General features: G+C 34.6%; 1 protein-coding gene across 2 annotated transcripts in view; it reads right to left on the bottom strand.

Annotated features, from left to right (window-relative positions):
* mbpb (myelin basic protein b) overlaps positions 1–18,233 on the bottom strand; it is a 45,649-nt gene that overhangs the window by 26,351 nt on the left and 1,065 nt on the right. For both annotated transcript variants that reach the window (NM_001271459.2, XM_087285309.1), the window contains 2 exon segments: positions 3,561–3,630; positions 13,370–13,418. In NM_001271459.2, the coding sequence (NP_001258388.1) occupies positions 3,561–3,630; positions 13,370–13,414 (115 nt within the window). In that variant the 5' untranslated portion in view covers positions 13,415–13,418.

Genomic DNA, 18,233 nt, shown 5'->3' on the forward strand with positions numbered 1-18,233 from the left:
TACTTCTATAGTATAAAGCGTTATACATCGTAGATAGCGTCAAAGCTGTTTTACAAGGATAAATAGGAAAATAATAAAAGGTAGATAATAATGCTTAAAAATGAAAGTTGTAAGGAACATTTACATTATTCAACCATAGGTGGCGAAGAACAGCTATCAGAAATACGGCACTGAATAATTCTTCAAAAATGACCATCTAGCAATGAAACATGAAGTTTTACAAGTCAATAGCTGAATCATTTATTGAAAATTAGACTAAAATAAATATGGGTTGTACAAATTATAATGTTAGATTTCTACATTTAGCGTTATCATCAACAGTAGTAGCAGTGCATTTTTTTACCGTATTGAATATTTTACAGTTTATTTTCATTCAGCTGATTATTTTTCATTATATTTTTAATATAATTACAGCTTCTAATTTCTGTTTGCTAAAACCAAAAGTTTTTTGCAGTGCTGGTTTTGTTATAAGTGGAAAGCAAATTACATTCGTCTCCTCCCCTTTATGACTGATCCAAAAAATGGTCCGATCTGTGACCAGGTCCCACTTTATATTAAGTCGCCTTAATTAATATTTACTTACACAAGAATTAATAGTTTGTTACAATGTACTTATTGTGTAAATACACGTATTTACTGTGTACTTATACTTGATGTAATTACATCTGTAGATAACTTTTGTAACTACATTTGTAAATACACTGTTGACCATCCCTTACACCTCAACCCCCCCTTAAACCTACCCATACCACCAAACCTGTCCGTAACCCAACGTCTATCCCAACTCAAAAGCACCACAAGTGTTCTCAAAAACATTATGAACACAGTGAGTACATTGTATTTACTTTTTTTGATGCAAGTACATAGTAGTTAAGGACACTTAATATAAAGTGGGACAAAGGACCATAATGTGATCCGAACTGTGAGATTTGTTATCCGTTACACCACTAACATTTGTCATATATAAAGTTATAAGGTGAAATGGCTAAATCTCAAATATTTCATTTGCTTTTGTTCATTTTTGCCATGACAACATAATTCAAGAAACTAAACAACAACAAAAAAGACTCCCATAATTGCATATTACCCCAGTACAATAAATGGCACTTTCCTACTTCATGTCTAATTATATTCAGGTAAAAAATGTTTCAAATAATAGATAATAGTTTGAATCACTGGACTAATCCACTCTAATTAAATGGTTTCCCTACAGAAAGAGAACAATGAGGTTTAAGCAGTGAACAGTGAGGCAGTGACGGACAAGCTATCTAAACAATATCAGCTTGTGAATATGGAGGCAGAGGCCTGCAGCAGTCTCTCTGGAGCCTGTGCCAGCTGGTGTAAGCTTCAGCAACCTTCAACATGCTGGAGAAACACCACTGTGTCATCTGCTTACTCACTCACTCCAAAACACACATGTAGAGGAAAAAACACACAGCTGTTACTGTTACTGTACTTGTTGGTTTTCATTACCAATGCAAAATAGAGTATCATAAGCAATCTATTATGGCATTTTAAGAGGAGAATATTACGGTGACGCATTACTGTCACTAGAGATATAATAGCATGAAAACTTTATATCATGATTATAGTGGCAAAATTTAGCACAGTTATTAATATTATCGCACTTTTGTTAAAATTGCCTAAAAATGTATATAAAAAAAAAAATTACAATGCTATTTTTTTTATTTCTAGTCCAGAGGCCAGCTGATTGACGGCGCAATACACCCAGCACCATATGGGGCAAGACATGTTTGGCGTGATTTGTTGCTATTTTCAGACCAGCGCCTCTGTAATTTTCATGTTTTGCACCACGTTGTTTAAATAGCAAATCCATTTGCGCCACTTTTTGGACTCATGGGTGTGCTGGTCTATAAAGGAGGTGTGTCATGGTGCATTGTTGACGTTTTGCTTTTTTGAGGAACTGAAATAGACCGTGCCATTGACCAACTAAAAGCTTATGATTCAAACACTTAAACATTCCTTAATGCACACAGAATGTACAGCAATACACAAATATCTTTACATATAAAAAAATTATTTATAAAAATCTTTACAAAAATATATAAATTCCTTTTCTCAGAGATGGGTTGCGGCTGGAAGGGCATCCGCTGCATAAAAACTTGCTGGATAAGTTGGCGGTTCATTCCGCTGTGGCGACCCCGAATTAATAAAGGGACTAAGCCGACAAGAAATTGATGAATGAATATAAATTCCTGTACAAATATAAAATGAGGGAGGGGGCAAAATTTGCATTTTTATTACTAGTAGCAATATTATTTATTATATGCATATTTATACTTGTTTTAATAAAACAAGTTTAGATTTGTCCACCTGTCGGGTTTTGGAGAATTCTGCATCCATATATGGGGCATAAGAACAAGACGTGTGTTTGGATTTACCTCCGATTTTTGACCACTCTTTGTCATTATTCATTTATTCACTTGCTGGAAATCATTCCTGAATTTAGAAATAGTTTTTAAACAAATCTTTGCGTTTAACAAATTTAATTTAATTTGTTAATATTTAAATATATAGGCTGATGGATGTCTTCAGTGGAGTCTTCAACGTTTCCTTACTCCATGAAAGTAAATGAGTAAAGAGTAAAAGTAAAGAAAAAGTAAAGAGGACGAATGGAGGAGGCGCGTTCTTTATTCTGCGCTGCAGATGGTCTGTTAAACTGTTTTCTCGCTAGTGAAGCGTTCAGTTTTTCCTCTTATAAAGCCCGGCATGTAAATAGCAAATGCACCATGGCGCAACACAACTGACTTTTAAAGGCAATGTGAAATGAGTCTCTGATTGGTTTATTGCACGTTATGCTCAAAACACATTCATAACTCATTAAGAGAATAAGCACAACCCTGTTAGACCATGCGTCAGGGCGCAGACCGTATTTTTACACCCTTAAAATAGCAAAAGTGAATTCGGACATGCACTTAATGCATTTGCGCATGAGATTATTTTACTTACCCCATTGGCAGACTATTTAGCTTGTTTTAAGGAAAAACTTACTTATTTCTGATGTATTATTATTGTTTTAGTTTGTTTGCTTATCTAGTAGAAAATGCTTAATTGATTTAAGAATTTTTAGATAGTTGGACTAGAAACAAGACAAAAACTCAGAGTAAAAAAATCTTTTTTTTTAACTAAGTTTTGTATCTGAAAATGAACAAAGAAATAAAAACAACACAAACAAGGATCTGTGCGTTTTTATATATAAATAAATATTTAATAGCTATCTATATAAAACACGTATTTCCATAACATCTAATTCTAACATTACAGGAACTGTAGGGTTAAGTTAAAAGTGAGCCTGTTTCCAAAAAGGGAATGTTTAATGCATGTTTTGAAGCACATATTTTATAAACTAATTAAAGTCTTTTCACTCAAATGTAAGAAACATTAGAATTGAGAAACATCTCATTAAGAATTAAGAAGCATCTCTGATCTGAAATGTTTCATTTGAACCTTTAAAATAAAATAAATGTGGCGGGTGAACCAGCAATAGATGAAATCGAAAAATATCAGTTATAAAAAAATAAATAAATAAAGGTTCTTACCAAATACCTCATCTTGTGACTCCGCCGGCGTGTCTGTTGAATTGATGTGTTCAGATACTGTTGAGGATCCCTTCAAAATACAAATGCAATGTCAGATTTACAACCAAATAATGTTGAAATAAAACCTAAAATTATACTTTTTTAGCATTCCCAGTACAGTGCTTGTCTTCACTGGGTTGCAATTTCTCTTCAAACTTGCCTCATCTCAAACGTTCACCAGCATGTTAACACTTGTTTTCACAGCACACAGCAGAATGCACAGTTAAGTGTCAAACTGCCCTTAAAATGCACTGGAAACCCACTTCAAATCCTGAGTTTACTCTAATATCACATTTCTGATCACACAACACCTTTTTTTCCCTTGTAATGTGAAACTAGGATAAAAATGTATTATATTATGAGCTACTACATTATGACGATTACACATAATCAAACAAAGAAAACTGCGCAAAGTGAGTAAAAATCAACTATTAAAAGAATGTGTAGCCTGTATGCAGAATTTCTAGCATTCAACTAGTTGTTTGTGTTATATAAATATAAGTGGGTTATATACAGAACTGTACCATACCTCTCAGTGGAAACGGCCCATAAATCTGAACAATGAGTACATCTTCGTCCCATTTAAATGGGATAGCTTACCCCCAAATTTTATTTTTTTTACTCAAGTGGTTGGAATTTTTACTTCTGTTCAACACAAAACCAGATTTTCTGAAGAATATTGGAAAAAGGAGCCACTGACTTCAATATCAGAACAAAAAAAAAAACAATGAAAGTCAATGGCTGCTGCTTTCCAACATTCAGATTCGTCTTCAACAGGAGAAACTCAAAACACAGGTGAACTATCCCTTTAAAAAAAGAACTAAGCTGTGATTCTGAGACAACTTGTATGAATAAGAAACATAAATGTAGCCACTTGAGAAGTCACTGTTCCTCTTTGTTCAAATGAAATAGATTAAGTGTGTATAAAACACTGAACAAGAATTGTTTAGCGATCAATGAGGGATGCCTTATGTCCGGGAGAGATGAAATCTGGGTTGAAATAATAGCCTTTTTTATTTCTTTTGATGACAGGTGTAGGTTCAGTTTAAGAATGCAATTTGTTTTGGAAAGTCCCATATGAATTTGAATGCCGAAGTTTCAATACAGTATCAATATTCACATGAATACTGTGTCAGATTGGCTAACGAAAAAGTGCTTTAGTAAGAGAAAAGGTCTTCTCCTCGAATTTGATCCAGTGTTATTGTAAATCACTAAATCTAAAATTTATTTGCCATGTGAAATAACATGATTTATTTATTTTTTCATATAATATTTACCATTATTTAAGCCAATTCATTCATTAATTTTCTTGTCAGCTTAGTCCCTTTATTAATCCGGGGTCGCCACAGCGGAATGAATCGCCAACTTATCCAGCAAGTTTTTACGCAGCGGATGCCCTTCCAGCCGCAACCCATCTCTGGGAAACATCCACACACACATTCACACACACACTCATACACTACGGACAATTTAGCCTACCCAATTCACCTGTACCGCATGTCTTTGGACTGTAGGGGAAACCAGAGCACCCGGAGGAAACCCACGAACCAGTGACCTTCTTGCTGTGAGGCGAACGTGCTACCCACTTCGCCACTGCATCTCCTAATTAAGCCAATTATCACTTAAAATTTAAATAAAATTGTTTTTTGTTCAGTTTTTTTTTTCCAATATTTTAACTAACTGTCAATTAAATATTTATCATTTATATTCAGCATACCAATTACTAACAGTAACTATTACTAACTATTACGGTAACACTTTACAATCCCAGTACATGAATAAGGATGTATTATTATGTAAACTGAACATTACTTTATTATGAACTAATGTTGAGTTAATGCATGTGCGAATCATGAACTAACCTCAACTACAACATGAGTCACATGAGTTCATGAATAATGGTTACCTTAATTATTGTTAGTACATGATAGTGAATTATTGTACTAATTAACATTTAACCTAAATGTAACCAACATGAACTCATGAGCTGTTAATGTATAATTAAGTCTATAATGTATAATTAAGACTTTACTTGGATAGACACATCATCATTAACTTATCCTTAACTACTTATGAATTATCCTGAACTACTCATGATGTGGACAGAACACTTTTCTATTGTTATTCAGTGTAAACGCCCTAGTCAGGCATGCATAAGGAGTTCATAAGTAGTTAAGAATGGGTTAATGATGATGTGCCCCTCCAAGTAAAGTCATGATATAATTATACATTAACAGCTTATGAGTTCTTGACTGTTAAATTAAGCATTAACTAATGTGGTAATTAATACGCTAATTAACAAACATGCATGTACTAACAAGTAATTAAGGTAGCCATTATCCTGTTAGGCAGCCGTTAAAGTTAGTTCATGATTAACACATCCATTAACTCATCATTAATCAATAATAAAGTAATGTTTAGTTTCCGTATTAACATATTAACACGCCCTTTTTCATGTACTATAACTGTAAAGTGTTACCACGAATACTAATACTACAGAAGACCAAATATATACATACAAAAATAAGAATTAATTCACACTACTAATAAATCTGGTTAAATAGTTACTCAATGAAGCTACAAACACCCTGATTGACTTGTAAGAGCTTTGCCTTTAAGATTTTTGGCAGTGGTTAAATGTAACTGTGCTATTCGTGTGCATTTTAAACTGTAACCTTCATGGTTAATCTGACTGGGCATATCAGAAAATACGGTTTATTACATATTTATGTTCTCTCATCAAAGAGATATGCTACAACCAAGTGCAAAAGAAATCATACTGTATGTCCTTAATGACTACCTGGGACATACAGTTATACATTTCTGAGAGCAGATGCCACAAAACCCTTAAATAATTAAAAACTTGTGTAAATGAATTGGTATAAACATGTCTTTAGAACAACAGTTGAGACTGACATACCCCCCACCCCTCCTAAAATGAAAGAATTCAGATGAATATTTCCAGAAATGTAATATATTAACTCCACAACATTTTATATTGAAGATCTGTACATACAGTTGAAGTCAGAATTATTAGCCCCCCTGAATTATTAGCCCCTCTGTTTATTTTTTAACCAAATTTTGTTTAACGGAGAGCAGATTTTATCAACATATTTCTAAACATAATCGTTTTAATACCTCATTTCTAATAACTGATTTATTTTATCTTTGCCATGATGACAGTAAATAATATTTGACTAGATATTTTTAAGACACTTCAATACAGCTTAAAGTGACATTTAAAGGCTTAACTAGGTTAACTAGGCAGGTTAGGGTAATTAGGCAAGTTTTAGTATAACAATGGTTTGTTCTGTAGACTATTGAAAAAATATTTAGCTGAAAGGGGCTAATAATTTTGACCTTAAAATGTGATTTAAAAAATTAAAAACTGCTTTTATTCTAGCCGAAATAAAATAAATAAGACTCTCGTGAGAAGAAAAAATATTTTCAGACATTCTGTGAACATTTTCTTGCTCTATTAAAATTTTTTTGGAAAATATAGGAAAAAAAAGGAAAAAAATCAAAAGGGGGCTGATAATTCTGACTTCAACTGGACATATGAATAATAATAGCATTGTCATTTTCAGGGATGACACTATCCCTTCAAGGGTTTTGCTGCGTCTGGTTGCAATTTGGTTCTTCATCATGGTACTGATGAACAATGGGTTGATGAGGGCAAGCAGCGCCTTTAAAAACACAGCATGACTTTGAATGTAAATGTCATTTTTGTCCAAATATCATTCTCCATCCTGGCTTACCAGCTGATGTGCAGAGAGATTATCTCACTGTAACAGGATATTTACTGCCAACTACTTGGTAATTTCTGCAATGATTGTTAGCAAGAGTGGGATGTAGCACTCTAGATGTGGGACAGCAGCTCATCCATAGCACTTTATGTGTGTGTTCACACTTAGCAGTAGGAATTAAATCAAAATATACTCCTCTTATTTTTCTATGTATATACTTATTATCCGTTTGTTAAGTGTGACATCACTCGAAGCGGCTTCCAAGTCCAAGTGCTTTTTCAAGCTTTATAGGGAGACTCAACAAATGCTAATAATAAACGTTTACAAAGTGATGTATTGCTTTCGAAAATCACAATCGTAATATATATATATATATATATATATATATATATATATATATGTGTGTCTGTGTGTATATACACACACACACACACACACACACACACAGACACACACACACACACACACACACACACACACACACACACACACACACACACACACACACATATATATATATATATATACACACATACACACACATATATATATATATATATATATATATATATATATATATATATATATATATATATATATATATATATATATATGAATATATATACACACACACATATGTATATATATATATATATGTGTGTGTGTGTGTGTGTGTGTGTGTGTGTGTGTATACACACACACATATATATATATATATATATATATATATATATATATATATATATATATATATATATATATATATATATATATATATATATATATATATATATACACACACATATATATATATATATATATATATATATACACATATATATATACATATGTGTGTGTGTGTATACACACACATATATATATATATATATATATATATATATATATACATATATATATATGTATATATATACATATATATATATATATATATATATATACATACATATATATATATATATATATATATATATATATATATATATATATATATATATATATATGTACACATATATATATATACATAAGTATATATATGTAGATATACGTATATATACATATATACATACATATATATATATGCCTATTATTCAACAGCCAGAAAGTGATTAATTTTTTTCTAAATTGTTAAAGTATTGGTGTCTGTGATGCAGCAAGTACAGAGACTGTTGTGTACACCATGATTTTGTATCAAATTAGCTTTAATGTGTGATATGACTAAAAAGGGGTCATAAACAAATATTTTCTCAACTCAAATGAGTGGCGGCTTGAACCTGGAAACAGTATTTCCTACGCAATCACTTAACAAACGGATAAACTATGTATCTGTGCACCACACTATTTTATAAAAATTAATTTGGCCTCATAATCTTTTAGCAACCTTCAACCAACTTTTCTTCACTTTTGGTCACATGGAACGTCTTCAGAGCGAAGGTAACAGTCTTTTAGGACAGGGCTATCAGTGTCTCGTTTCTGCCCTGCTTTTGTCTATTCATCATTCTTCCTTCATTTTCCAAAGATCCATTTCGTTTTTAAACGACAAATCATGCACTGTCCTTCAATTTTCTTCCAATTTTGGGACTATTTATATCAGATATACTTCATGACTTGGGAAAAAATGGATGATCTTATCTTCCAAGTCATGGCGACTTAAAATTTAAACAAGCTTTAATGCAATTATTCTTTTTGTGTGGTTAATTTAAATAAGTGTGCATAAAATAAGCAGAACGAGACTATACTGAAAAGATGCGTCTTTGGTGCAGAACGAAAGAAATGTGAAGGCAACACAGACTAAGAACACCTTAACATGAGGTCAGAAGCTTTTTCCATTTGGCTGGATTGCTTTTACAGCATTGACTACGTGAGTGAATTCAAATAACGAGATCAATCCAAAATTGTTTCGCAAATCCTTTCGCTTGGTTTTGCTACTTCAGATTTGTTCTCTTGATTTGAGACGTTGATGAATAACCAATCAAAGTGCTCGGTTTTACCGACAGTCAACTCTACATGCTGAATTTGGGCAACCTGCTTTAACGTTTACCCAACAAGGAGCCAACATGTGGACTACAACAAACTAGGCCAACAGACGCTCAACGATGGCCCGGCACTGCCCAACGGCCAACGTTCTGCTTGGTGTATCCCAGCCTTTACACACATCCCACTGAGAAACAATTGCCATCCAAATAGGGCTTTAGAATAATTTGTTCCTGTTATTCACAATGTTACCCATTCGCCAACCTGATTTCATCAAGTAGGACCTGTTCCTGGATTAATCTATGTTGATCCTGGAACAACATTCCAATCACCCAATCAGAAATAAGAGATATGTTTACAGTTTACGTTAAATTTAGGTATATGGTAAGATTTATGCACTTCTACATGATTGTTATCCAACTAATATTCCCCATATGGTCGAGTTTAGAGGCAGAGAATAGGTATGGATTACATTTTAAAATAAAAAATGATGTTCCAGGATCATCATAGACGTTAATCCAGGACCATATCGTACTTGGCAAAATCATGTGCGTTTTACCCGTTCTAGTTCAATACAGGGATTAAAGAAAGAGTCCCTTTACAGCAGAATTTCATTTCAAGAGCTCCCACTTAGATATGCTTGGCATTTATAGCAGGTTTGGCATGATGTCCCGGAAGAGAACCCTGAGCTCTGAGAAATTTGAGCCCAGGGCTCCCGCCCGGTCTAAAAGCATATCAGGAGAATCGAGATCAGGTAGGTCTCGATCGCTCCCCCTTTAGAAGGGGAGAAAAAGGAGGAGATGGGGGGGAAGGGGGGATTCTTCCAAAACGAAGATAGAGCAATAAGGAGAAAGTGATCCATTTATATTAAGCAATGATCATTCTGATTGGATTATTACTGATTACGGATGAGTGGCCAGCAGTGCACAATCATATCACGTGCTCCTCTCGAAATTAGTTTATGAAACTTCACTTGTGTGCCTGGGAATTTCTTGGCACTGACCTTTACCCATCTCTTTACATTCAGTCTTAAAACAACACTATGAGTGATAAGCAAAACAGGACTAAAAGAATAATTGTCTTCTTTGATTGGGAACAAAATAACTTGAACCAAACTACAAGTGTGAACACACCCTTAGAAACTAGGGATTGCTATGGACTGTGAAAAATGCTGGCTTCCACACAATTCCTTTATGTTGTCCCAACACAAATCGAGTAAGTTAGCGCAATAGTTTTCACAAATTTAAGTGGATTGAACATAAAACAACCAAGTTGTCCCAAAAAACTTAAGAATTGTGTTGTTTCAACTCATTTTAAATTATTAGTTTGAACAAGCAGCAAAAAAAATAATAATTTGAGCGTGTTTACGTTTTGTAACTTACAATCCCTGCATTTTTTTGAAGATCTAAAACTTTTTTTCCAAAGATATTCTCCCAAACAGCATGTCATTAGCATTTTTAAACCACTGCTTTGCTTCTTTTAGATGTTTTAGGCCATGTATTAGCATGGATAGTCAAGACAGCATTGGTGATTTCTCAAAGAGACAGAGGTGTGAGACCAGGCTTTGCATCCAGGATGGTGAATGCCTTGATTGTTGTGAACTTGTTTGTGACTGTCGATTCTAACATGTATAAATGACAATCACAAATCATGTACTTACTTCTTTCCCAGGATGTAGGTTAAATTACTGTAACATAATGCAAAGCACCCAATGTAATTCAATTCTACCACTCTACTGAAGATTTATATAGAAAAATACAAACAATAATAACTACAGCTGGTAAAATAAGTTTTAAACACATCATCATTTTTCTCAGAAAATACGTTTCTAAAGGTGCTGGTGACTTGAAATTTTTACCCGATTTTTCCACGTATACAAGGAAAACAAAAGTAATTAGAATAATAAATAACAAAGTAAAATGGTGCAGGAAAAAAAGCATTGAACACATGAGGAAAGGAAGGTCTGGAAAGCCCAGAGAAAAGCTGGAATCGCTCAGTAGTTTTCAGCAACCATGCCTATTGTCATTGTTAATTAATATTAGCTGCTTCAGTCCAAACACTTACATTACCACAAGCTCTCAAATGACTTCAGAAATCACATGAAGAAAGGGAGGTCTAAAAAGGTATGGAAAGCCCAGAAAAAAGTTGAAATCGCTCACTAGTGTTCCGCAACCCTGCCCTCTTGTCGTTGTCAATGAATATTAGCTGGTTTAGTCCAACATCTATATTACCATAAGCTCTCAAATGGCTCCAGAAAAACACATGAAGAAAGGGAGGTCTAAAAAGATATCGAAAGCCCAGAGAAAAGCTGAAATTGCTCAGTAGTGTTCAGCAACCCTGCTCCTTGTTTGTATTTTAACTATATAAATATTGGTTGCTTCAGTCCAAACACCTACATTACTGCAAGCTCTCAAAATGACCCCCCCCCCTGCCCCCCCCCCCCCCCCCCCCCCCCCCCCCCCCCGGCCTGACTTGAATCAGTTGAAAATAGGATCAGAGTTGATAGATGTGACATTCAGAACTGTCAAGATTTCTAGACTATCTTGAAGTTTGGGGGGGTCAGGCATGTGACTTCTTGCAACATAAGTTTTAAAGCTGTCCTAACCAAAAACCACTTTATACAAATGATTTATTAAACTTCAGTAGTTCAGTGCATTTTCCTCATTGCACACACTGTAAAACCCAATAAGTTAAGGTAACTCAAACCATTTGAGGAAACAGATCGCAATAAACCATTTAAGTTCAAAATCTAATCCTAATGAGTACTGTGAACTTACTATATTTGAGTAAACGAAGCAATTTGAGCACAGTAAAACCCAATAAATAAAGACAACCCAATCAGTTAAGGCAGCTCAAACTGTATGAGGAAACCGATTGCTACAAACCGTTTGCATAAAAAAAACTAATCTATATGAGTACTGTGAACTTACTCCATTTAAGTTGACGTGATGAGGTATTTAATTAACTCGTTACCTTCAACACTGAGTTCAAAACTCTTTTCAAATGAGTTGAATTAACTTTCAGTAACCTACACTCATTTCATTTGATAAAGTTGACTGTTGGGTTTACAGTGCATGACTAAAGGTTGTGATTATTTTGGTTCTATTTAACAGTGGCGTAGCAAAATGTGGAGGCCCCCCTGCAGGGATCACTGACGGGGCCCCCAGTTGGGGGGGTGCAACGCGGGGAAGCGATCACAAATTGAAGAGCGGGAAAGGGAGGCAGGGTGGAGCGACAACGTTGGGAAGCCATCACAAACTGAGGAGCGATCACAAACTGAGGAGCGGGAAAGGGGCGGGGGGAGCGACAACGCGGGGAAGACTTTACAAACTGAGAAGCGATCAAAAACCGAAAGCGGCGAGAGCGTCAAAGTAGCCAGAAGTCATTCATTTTTAATGAGAACCGGCAGCGAGGCGCGGTAAGGCGCAGCGCGGCGCGTCTTCTCCTGTGTGGGCGTCGAGGAGAGTTGAAATCAAGTCAACTTTATGGTATGAGCTATGACGCGGTTTGGCGGCAAGCAATCAGAATGAAGTAGTCCACCGCTTGAGAGGAGTACAGAGAACACAGACCTGTGAACTTTGGTTCCGACCACAGTTGTTTGATTATTGCGGTTGCCGGATTTTCAATTATTGAGTGGCGTAGTGGCGTAGCGGGCCAGTCCGCTAAGCCACTGCTATTTAATCTGGGCCAATTTCATGCCAACAGCTGCTTTACCAGGAAAAATCATGATGCGTTCAATACTTTTTAACCTACTCTATACACCATGAGTGACAAACCCTGTTTCTGGAGATCGACCTTCCTGCAGATTTCAGTTGCAACCCATATCAAACACACCTGCCTGTAATTAGCCAGTGCTATTCAGGTCCTAATTAATTAGTTCAGGTGAGCTTGATCAGGGTTGGAGCTGAACTCTGCAGGAAGGTAGATCTCCAGGAACTGGGTGGAGCACCAGTGGTATACACTATTATTTGGCCCATTTTTAACCGCAAGATCATAAAAAAAATACATACAGACAGATATATATATACATACCTTGGAAACAGAAAGTGGCTCACGTTTTCCAAGATGCTGCCCCATGCTCCTGAGAGAATATGAAAAAAAAAATGAGCGTTAAGAAATAATTACATTTGAATTAAACAGAGTTCTTATGTTTGAGAAGAGTGTGTTTGAAGGATTCACAACATGTAGCATGTTATTTCAGAAAGAAAAACAACGATTATTAAAAATACTTTATTAACACTTCAGACTTAGCCAATCAAGATAAACTAAAAGCTGTAAATAGAATATTGTACTATAATATACAAAGTGCTATGAAAGCTCTTGCTTTGGTTATTTTAGTCAGTAATTCAAACCATAAATCAGAGTAAGTATTTGTGTATTTTATGACCCATTCCTGAGAAACAGTGAAACCTCAAAACTCGACAGCATCTATGCACTCTGATACAGTTCCAACATGTAGTTCCCACTTCATAATTAAATCAACAGTGCCCTCTAGGACATCCAAACACATATCTTCATGTCTTCTGAAAGCTCCTTCCTCATTTTTGTTCTTTAAAGAAATTAAAATATATTTACTACATTAATAAATTTACCCAAATACATTTAAACAAAAAAAAAAATCAAGACTTTTCTACAAACATCAAGATATCTCCAAAATACTTGTTATTAAGTCCATTATTATAGTAATAAAATCTAGCCCAGAGGCCTTCCGAAGGGGTTCTGCAACTCTAAGGGAGTTCAAAGCAGTACTGACGCATATTTTCCATGTTTTTGAACGGCATGTTATCGGATCTTCAACAAAATGCTTAAATTACACATGAAAGATTTGCTTTATATTCATTCAATATCTCGCTTACACCAAGCAAAAACAATAAATAAAGGGATAGTTCACACAAAAACAACACTTCTCTTATCATTTACTCACCCTATCGTGAACATTATTCTATGGAACAACAAATATTTGAAAGAATGTTGGCAACCGAGTCTTATGTTCCACATATGAAACAAAAACATATGTTTGGAAACACATGACACCAACGCTAACAGCAAGACCCTACTTAAGTTCAAACATAAATGTAATGGGCTTATTATACATAAAGACATTATGAATACAATGTTTTCATCATTCAGTGAATAAATAAATACATTTCTTTTTAAGCACATGAAAACTGGCAACTCTCCTGCGAATGTCTTTCACTCCTCAAGTTTGAGCAGAAAATAAATGGGTTTACATGGACGTCAAGCAATTTTTCTTTACTGACATTGAAAATGGCTTAAGCATTAACCACAAAAACTCAATGTGAATTCTCTGTCAAAACTGATATTTTTTTCTTCCTTAACAGTGTTGACAGAGAATACTTTATCAGTCTGGAAGCTTATCAAGCTGTGTGCCTCATGAACAGCTCAGCTCTTTGAACACTTAAACTACAGACACTAAAATAATAAAGCAAAATAACTGTACAGAACAAAGGTAAAATTACTACATCTGAATGAGTTCAATGCAGCGCACAGATCCATGTCACCATACACTTCACTATCATTTTTTTTTAAAAGGCTGTGATTTTAGTAACCGAAAAAGGTAAATATGCGCGTAAGGAATAAGAGATTCCTTACTACATATGGTGAATAACCATGAGTTCCCAAAATTCAGTTGTTGTTGTTTTTTAACATTACAAAAATAAATGTTTTCATCACTTATGTAGGCCTACAGTAGATTTTATAAGGCATCTATTGTTGTTGTAAGTGTGTTTACTTCAGTGTTGAGTGTATAAGCATGATGATGTTTAGTATAAACGACTAAAAACTCAACTATTTAGTCTACACTTCACTTCCTAATCTGCAATTGCCTCTCTGGATATACCACTAACTAGGGGTGTAACGATACACTTAGCTCACGATACGATGTGTATCACGATATAATGTTCACGATTCGATATATATCACGATATTTGGAATAAAAATTGAAAATTTAAGTGGAATGCAAATTTTACCAAGTAAACTATTTTTTTATGTATTTCTTTTGTTTCAACTTGTTAAACTGAACCTTCTTTAAGAAAATAAATTAAACAGGCCTGTCTCTGGAAAATAAAACAATTTAAAAACTTCTTAAAAATATTATTGAAATGACAGAGACGAAATTAAGGAACAATTTAAGTAAAGGTGCAAAAAAAATAAGCTTTCTATTCATTTGAATTTAACAGTAAGAGCTTAAGGCTTTGCTTGGTCACTTGCGTATTTTGTGTGTGCAAAAAAAAAATCCACATTTCCAGGTATTTAATTCATATTTAATTAAATGCATTTAAAGATATTTCTAATTACAATTGTGACTAGTCAAAACTCATTTAGAGATATCTGCAAATATTTTTCAATGGAAGTCAATGGAGGAATATGACTAGTCATTATATATTTGCAGATATCTCCAATCGTATTTCGTACTAGTACAATTGTAATTGCAGATATCTCTAATTGTCATTCTGACTAGTCGAATTATAATTATGACTAGTCAAAATATGATTAGAGATATCTCTAAATATATTTATGGATAGTCAGAACAAAGGTTTAAATGCTAAAACGGCTTGCCATACGCGCGCGTCTATCATAGTCCGCCCTCTGTAGTAACAGCTCACGGTCAGCTCACGTCATGTGTGATTTTGCGGCCGCCAATACATCATTATATGAAGACAGAATGATATTTTAGGGTGAATTGTACCTTATAAATACAGTATGTGACTCTTTCAACACCATTAGTAGGTATCCATGTCGCTGTGCAAAGTATGTAAATCACTGTGAAGACTTTAAAACTTAGGCTATGTTTGACCCAGTATGCGTGGCAAAAAGCGGACGAGTCTAAAGCAATGACTGTACAACCGAAATGTTGCCAGACGTCTGATTTTGAGAGGATGGGCCATCCTCTATTTCAGCTCCACTTATCTTGGTCTGCTAATATTACTGCTGCTGCAATCTGAACTCACGTGCGACAGCAGGTGGAACGTAGCTGACGTGCAAACAGCTCAACTAATAAGAGAAAACGGACATCATATCGTAATCAAATCGTCATAACGCCACGATGCATATTGTAACATTTTTGCATCGCAATAAATCGTACAACGATAAATCATTACACTCCTAACCACTAACTTTCCTTCTTAGACTTTACAGACTTTAAATTGCTTCCTTGTCCTCATTTGTAAGTCGCTTTGGATAAAAGCGTCTGCTAAATGACTAAATGTAAATGTAGTATTTGTGTGAACGATACTGAGAATCTTCTACATAATAATATTTTTCTGCTTTTGGAAAAGCTGTTTGAGATGAGCTTTGACTCATGGTGTGAATTTCTTATCACCACCTGCTTTTGGTGTTTTTGCCTGTATACTACTAGTACAACCTAGATGTTAGCATATTTTGTAGGCTAATAAAATACAGTAATTTACCCGAAATGTTTTAAATCCGATGCTAACTGGCACAGCATGCTACAGTTGAATATAGCTATAAAATAATAAGCTAGATGTATTAACTCACTGTGATTCAACTACTACATGGCCTATATACACTGGGAAATGGATAAAAATATTCATTTTCAAAATGGGCTGTAATCAATTATGCTGAGCACTGTAAACAGACAGACAGACAAACAGACAGGCAGGCTGATTCTGATTTCTTGTTCTTGAATAATGATTGGAACACAACTTTAAAGTTACTCACCAATGTTAGTCGGGTGTGAATTACTGGGGGGTATGGGGGGGGATTGTCCCCCTTAGTTAACACTTGATCCCCCATGAAGTATGTCAAAACAAGATGTATGGGGGGTCAGCACTTTAATACTGAGAAATAGCTCACTCCGATCTTTTTCTTAAATAATAAATGTTAATAATTAATATAATAGACTATATAAAGACACATTTGACCACCCCTATAACAGTTCATACCATTGTGAATGCAAAATCACGCCAATCAGTCTATGCAAGAAACACAGGACTCTTTCCTCGTAAAATAGGTGTCTGTATCTATACATATAGCCTAAAAGTAAAGTCAAATTAAATGGAGTTTTTATAGATTGACCGACAGAAATAGCTGAAGGAGCTAATCAGAGGATACTGAATACAATAAATATCCCTCAAAAAAACCTAAATATGCTTTATTTATAAACTAGATTTAATTAACAATGAATATAAAAATGACTAAAGCATGTATTACACTAATCAAAAAAGTTCACCCCCAAAAATAACAATGCCAGTGACTCGTGACCCCCAATATCTTCTGAGGTGGTTATAAAAATATAAATCTTGCACACAACGGCCCACACATACTAATAGGCTCAAGTTTATTCATCATTTAATTTTAAAAAACGCCAATTGGAGACGATCCTTCATGTTCTGTTGTGGCTTGTATTTATTTTTATTGTACATGTCCTGTAAAGATGTCTTATTTTTATGTACTTGCTGTGTCTTTAATATAACGTAATCACCCCAGGGGTTGCAAAAAAATAATAACAATAAATAAATAAATCGAATGACTGATGCTTTTTATTTGCATGTTGTTGTTTTTTTAATGTATCTATTAACTACTAAAGCTCAGTTTATTTTTTAGGTTATGGATAAAATGTGGTAATTCGAATAGTTTAATAAAGTGAATTTGATTTTTGGAAATTACCAACCCCCCTGCCCCTCATTGTATCTCGACCCCCACTTTGGGAACTGCTGGGTTAGAGTGTATATTTCTGTGAACACAGATGATTGTGCAGTAGCCTACACTGTGTGCTGATATTGCAGAGTGCAAACCGAGATAAAGCAGCAGTTCTTTTCAGTGTATTTTCATTCTGCTGCCTGTGTTGCAGACCACCGACAGAAGAGGGCGAAATTCCTGACACAGCCGGCAGGTGAGACCCTCGACCGAGTTG

Source organism: Danio rerio, chromosome 16, assembly GCF_052040795.2.
Source record: "Danio rerio strain M-AB ecotype USA chromosome 16, GRCz13ab, whole genome shotgun sequence".
NCBI classification, from domain to species: Eukaryota; Metazoa; Chordata; class Actinopteri; order Cypriniformes; family Danionidae; genus Danio; species Danio rerio.